Raw genomic sequence first — 6,648 nt, 5'->3', positions numbered from 1 at the left:
AGGCGGTTGTCCTTGGGTCGCTCCGTGTTCTTAGGGTCCACGAGGCTTTTGCTGGATCGTCGTATTGTTTCCTTTACAGACTGTAACCACCTATCTCACGGTAAATACCGGTATGTGGTGCAACTAATCTCATGCAGTACCTAGGACCTAATATCTTTGCACTATCAGCTGTCATCCCACGTCAGTCGTGACCTACATAGTTCACATCGATGCTATACTTGTTCCCTCTCACTTTTTAACAGTTACATTATTTTTTCTTAAACCAGGGACTTGCCCAATGTCTTTCCACCCCAAAACCGCTTCTGAGGTCTAGAAAATTTTCAAAGTGCGTTTTTAAAATCTTAATTAGAATTGGTTGAATATTAGTGATAAGGTTTGAGTGCTTCATAGATTTCGCCACTTTTTTCCGAGTGTATAATTAGAATTGAAAGGGAAAAGAAAATGTCAGAAAAATATATTTATGACAACTATTAGATTATAAGATTGGAAATTCTTATAAGTTCTTATAAGTTCACTTAAATTATACTCTGCCCAGTGGCCCTGCCATCTCTGAAATTGAGCCTTTGTAACAATCAATGACAATCACGGGCTGAATAATATTTTTAGGTTAAATAAATGCTCTCCTCTTCTACCCCGTTAGCGAGCCCAATAAGAAACGTTATTATTAAACATTTAAAAAATACATGAAGAAACAAAGTACTCTTCTTAATCTCGTTTATCACTATTTTAATCCTAATTAAAGTTAAGATTAATGGAAACTAATATTTTACTTTCACTGGAAATACCTTATACAAAAAAATTTGTATCAGCGATTTGTGTTGATTTTTTTTTATTTTCGCCCATTAATGATATTAAATTTCCCACCGAAACATAATCAGGCAGTTTGGAGTTGTTCTATGAACATTCCACTGGGACCAGAGGGAAACATTCCATTGATGTTATTTTTAACAACAAGTATCTTGTAAACCATAAGATATAGGTAAACATAAATGTCATTTTTTAGTTTTGAGTACCGCATATACAACACTATAATACGATATCCATAATATAAACTGACATCATAATTTTTCTGATCTATTACGGTTTGTGCGATAGTGATTAATAATAATAATAATAATAATAATAATAATAATAATCAAAGTAATTTTTGTTTGAAATCTTCTCAAGCTGCGGACATTTTACAGGTTCTGTGCTATTAGGGTGTAATAATTAATGAAAATCAACTTAGAAGCATTGAATAAGAAGAGAGAGCGAGAATGCTGTCACTGTTTATACCTTTAGCAGGATAAATAAGATACCCACACTATAATTGTAGTATACGGGCTAATAAAAAATAAAAAACGAGATCAATTTTTGCACAACATTTACTATTAACTAAGTATTCTAACTTGAAAATAGCGTTTAAAATTAATGTGTAACTTGCGGTACGTTTTAAACTTCACTCGAACATTTATAATATCGCTAATTCCACCTTTTAATTGATATTAGGGTCGCGATACGTAATATATACTCAAATGGAAACGCCTAAACTATCACATAAAACGTAAGAAAACAAAATGACAATAAAATATTTACATGAGATGGCGGATAAGTCGTGCGTAGTGCAAAGTTTTCGTGCTCTAAATTTGCCAGTTGAAGTTTCATTTCTGACAAAGATGTCAATAGCTCCAGCTTCTGGGTTTCTAATCCACTCCTTGATATAACTTCCTGGAAACAATGAATATATTAATATTTTATTATTTTTTATTATTTGTTTTTGTTATTATAACGTGCACGGCGTCCACTCCTGCTCCTTCTATCCTAGAAGGTAATCAAGAATGGGAAATTTACGCAAGAGACTTCGTACAACACTGTTCTTTAAAGTCCGGTATTTACCGTCTCTAGCAATATTATGAGGAAAATTGCTGACGGATGAGATGAAGTTATCTCAGAAATACAGCGTTTTGCATCTGGCTAGCGATGCGCCCGTTTCTCTTCCTCCTTTGTCCTGATATTACCATCGGCTGGTGCCGAAAATACAATCACGTCAATTATCTTCGACTTCAGATGTTTTAGGACAATATCAGGCTTTTTAGCACTAAAGCGTTGATTGGTGAAGAATGATAAATTCCAGTAGATCTTACACCTATCATTCTCCAAAACGGACTCAAATTCGCGAGCTGGATGTTGGTTCGTAGAAGTGGACATTCCTCCTCTGGACGTTGCAACAGTTGCCTCTAGCAAAAGTTACGAAAAAGTGCGATATCTGAAGCGTCTTCATTTAGCTTATGATTATCTCCATATACTTGTTTCCAGAAGACTTGAAACTTTTCTTAGCTAGACGGACTTTCAATGGCACATGAACGTTTGTTAAACAGACGGGAAGGATGAGTAGAAAAGGTGGAATTTTTCAGAAACCACTTTACTCGCCGTTCAAGGCGCTCTTTGGCTGTTGAAAGAGCTTTTATTTTTTGCATCCAGTGCCGCTGGATGGTCAACAGTTTACACTTGTTCAGCGTGTGATTTGCTTTCCGTCAGTTCCGAGCAACTGCCCTAGCTTTTGGAATGAATTTATTTGATTTTATGTAGCTATTCACGCACTGAACATTTAATGCATGCCGTCTCACTGTTTTAGTTTTAATCTGAAGCTGAATAATATGCTAGCATATCTTACTCAGGCGTACTGAAGTATCATTACTTCTACTGTCGCTAAGCAGGGATACCGCCTTTTCGTATATTACAAAGTTTATATTCCAGAGATCAACATCTTCAGCGAGAAAATTACGGAGAGTAGGATGATATTGATGATATTATCGGATATCTGCAAAGGTTGTCATTTGTCCGGGGCCAATTTCCTAGTCGTAACATGGCTCGGTTCTGTTGCCACTCCCAACGGAACCATGAGCTTCATCCGAGAGAGGCCTATTGTCGATGGCACTGCGCGATACTGGGAACGTAACCGCATAATTCTTTGCATTGTGGAGTCAGCCCAATGCCACGTGGCTGACTGCAAGAGCTGGAGCTCTCGGGCGATGGGGTCGCCATATCTCTGCACCATTTGCGATATCCTTACGCATTGGCATAGATTTTTTTTATTTTGTGAGAAATTGTAGGCTCCAGCCGCTACGATCACGATTCCTTAAAGCAAACAATCCCGACACAACCGGAACGTGTACATCGTCCACTCCTTCTACTTCTATCCTAGAAGGTAAGAGAGAACGGAAAAATATACACAAGATACTTCTTACAACACTGTTCTTTATAGTCTGGTCTCTAGTCGCGAATAAGCTTACGCGGCAGACGACACAGTTGGAGATGAAGGTTTCACCTCTGGATACTTTTTTAGAGCTACCAAGCTTTTGTTACGAGGAAAAATGTTGTCGGACTAGATATAGTGATCCCAGAAGAACAGCCTTTTGAATTTAGCTCGCGACAAACTGAGCCTGATGCTGTTATCCCGAAATTTTGTTTAGTTGGCTAAGAATTTAATACGATGCTTGAAACCTCCTGCGATAATGTTGCAGGTATACAATTGCGAGCGGCCGCTAGCCATGGAGGTGACAACAGTTACCTCTGGTTGCTTTCTTAGAGTTACCATCCGATAAGATCTCTTCGTGCGACTTTCTGTATATTAGGATACTTTGCATAAAATTTCGTTCTTGAATTGTATAATTTTTCCATTTTCGATTAAAACTTCGCATTTTCGTAATAGAGACGTACTAATTCCTCTTTTATTGTTGTATCCCACTTGATGCTCTCGCACGGTATTTCTGTTGAGGTGGCCCCCGGCGGCGGCTCCAGGGGCACGATCGTTGGAGGTGACAACAGTCATCTCTTGATGCTTTCTTTGAGCTTATTATTTCAGTATTCTTTTTCTCAAAATTTTATTTGGGTGAGCCCGGTTTTTCGCCCCTAGTTCCTCTTTAGTTAAATACACAATTCTAAATTTATCTAGTCCGAACTCCAATTGGATATCATTGAAAAACTGCTTTTTGACATCGATCGCTTGCTGAATATTCTGAACTGAACTAGCGGAGAACTTCAAGTCATTCATGTACAGAAGATGGGTCACTTGATGACCATCCACATTATCATCTATTTCGAACCCATGAGACATGCTGTTTAGTGTTTTGCTCTTTGAGTTCAACGCTAAACAGAAACGTTCACTAATTACGAGCATAATGTAGTTAGGATTTCGTCTTTTACCGCTGTCAACTTGAACAGTGGCCGCAAACGACCTCTGGATGCTTTCTTAGAGCTAGAATTTTTATATTTTTTATAATTAAATATTTTTAAATTTATTATTATGAATAACCGAAATTTTACGGAAAATTTTGTGTAATTCTTACTTTTTGTAGCGCCTCTTCCATTTGTCTCAGAGATGACATGTTTTCTTGTAAAACATGTTCCAGTTCATGAATTTTATTGGATTGAGCATCTACTTGTTCCGCAAGAACGGATATTTCCATGCGAAGAACACTGCGTTCATTTTCTAGTTTCCTCAAATGTTCCTGAAAATATAATAATGAACGTAATACACATTTTATTGTGTAAATAGTTACAATGAAACATAACTCCACTGCTTATAGCAATAGCATGCTCAGCAAACACTTTCTGTACCTGCTCGGTAACAAAAGAGTAACATTGCTATACTAGTTATATAACAAATATCACTGTTCAGTGACGCACTTCTTCTATAACTGGCAGGTAACAATGTTGAGTAACTTTTTTACCGCAAAAAATGTACCAGATCCATAAAAAATGGTGACAATTCTATAGAAGTGAGGTTTAACTTTTGTGGAAGAATGCAACAGTTTTTTTGTAACTTGGTTACATGCATAAATCATAACAATTTTGTTACAGTGTTAGTTACGTAAGTAATATGTGACGGTGTTACGATGTGGTTCTGTAAGTTGTGTAAAAAGTACATACAAAGTGACATACCTATTATGTGATAATCATGTAACATTTGTTCCATAACTTGGTAACAATGTAAAATAAATTATGTGACAAGCGTGTATCATTTGTACTTTAATTTGGTTACACGCATGATCTATAGGAATTCTTCTACCTTGTTAACTTCTTTCACAAGCATTGAAGCTTTTAGATTCTCAAAATCAAATATTCAGTTATTATATAATCTACGTAGATATATCTTTCAGGAAGGAAATAAATAATAAATAAATAATAACTTTTAAATAAACTTTCATCAGTTTTTATATGGGTATAAGATGCAAGTTCTAACATAATATTTAATATTTTTATAGTACTCTTGATATAATTTTATATTTACAACCAGTTTTGATGCATGCACATAACTTATAAAAGCTTGTTAATATAAAAACAGTGAAACAGTGATTATCATTCGTCGAAATAACTTCTATTTTTTATAAAAAATATTGTCGATATTGTTGAGTCAGTAATAATATTAAATATTTAAATCAAATGTTTTTAAATCCTCCTATTTAAAAAATGTAGTATTTCAAGTTTAAAGACTTAGGTATAGGTTTTTTAGGTCGGGTTCGAATCCCCAGTGGGTGCAATTTTTCAAAGCGTTGGAACTCGTGATTTTGATTTTAAGATCCGGTGCGTGCAATTGTGTAATTTAAAAAAAATGAAGTGCCGCAAAACATCTATAATCGATTCATGGTCCAGAGTTCATGCTTACGTAATTTAGAAACACACACACATAAACACATGCTCAAGTGAAGCCCCTATTATTTACCCGGACTTGAAGCCAATGGATTCCTATATTTCTACTATGGACGGGCTCCTACCTCTACCACGACCTGCAAATTATTTTTATCAAGCGAAATTCATTGGCTTCCCCGGCCTTGTATCTATTAAGGCACTGTAAGCAACTTTTTCAACTGCCCACGTGCCGGAAAACGCGGATCTATTTGAACTCAATAAATACTATCGATAATAATACAGATAAATACACCCGACTGTGAATGTAGTAACTGTGGCTTAGTAATTCCTAGAACTGCTATCCAACACAATTTCTCAGCTAAGGGGTCGACGGAGGGTTTATTAATTGCGACTCTTGTCTAAAGCTTCGTGCGCGGGAACTTACATGCAAATATTACGCGAAACGTGTTACGCATTTCAATTGGTAACAGTTTAGGCGGTCTCGATTTGCAAGGTTGAAAAAGTTACGGACCCTTAGCGCTTTATACATGTCAATGTTTTTGTTGGCACACGACAATTGGCAAAATAAAAATCAAAAAACGGCTCGAATAATTCGCAGAAATTAAAATAGTGGAAACGTCAGCCGTCAGGAAGGTTAGTTCATGGTACTGTAACACTGCACCACTTTTTGGAGACAATCTTCGAAACGTAAAGGTAAGTTATAAAGGCCTGAACATAAATCTTCTGAAAGGTTGTGAATCGAAAAAAGAATGAAACATGACTGAGAAAATAGATTCTACATTTAAAAAATATTACCACGCGTATATATATGGCTTACTTTAACGTTTAGAATATTTTCTCGAAAAAGTTGTCTGCATTCTCTTGACGTCATTCTAAAATACTCAATTGAAACTTTTCGCTCTTCGGGCCTATTTTTTTGGTTGGTCAGCCATTGACACGGGGGAAAGAGTATAGGGAACATGGTGGGAGGTGCCGGAACTGCGCAAATAAAAATAACCGTATACTGCGGACATGAAA

At 36.3% G+C, this 6,648-nt stretch overlaps 1 protein-coding gene across 9 annotated transcripts in view; it reads right to left on the bottom strand.

Moving 5' to 3' along the window:
• Nucleotides 1-6,648, bottom strand: part of LOC117172410 (liprin-beta-1) — a 145,052-nt gene that overhangs the window by 106,763 nt on the left and 31,641 nt on the right. For all 9 annotated transcript variants that reach the window (XM_033360309.1, XM_033360310.1, XM_033360312.1 and 6 more), the window contains exons 4-5: nucleotides 4,329-4,490; nucleotides 1,576-1,707 (exon numbers count right to left, since the gene is read on the bottom strand). In XM_033360309.1, the coding sequence (XP_033216200.1) occupies nucleotides 1,576-1,707; nucleotides 4,329-4,490 (294 nt within the window). The remainder of the gene's footprint in view (nucleotides 1-1,575; nucleotides 1,708-4,328; nucleotides 4,491-6,648) is intronic.

The sequence above is a fragment of the Belonocnema kinseyi genome, chromosome 5, assembly GCF_010883055.1.
Source record: "Belonocnema kinseyi isolate 2016_QV_RU_SX_M_011 chromosome 5, B_treatae_v1, whole genome shotgun sequence".
NCBI lineage: Eukaryota > Metazoa > Arthropoda > Insecta > Hymenoptera > Cynipidae > Belonocnema > Belonocnema kinseyi.
This window is presented reverse-complemented; position numbering and strand designations above follow the sequence as displayed.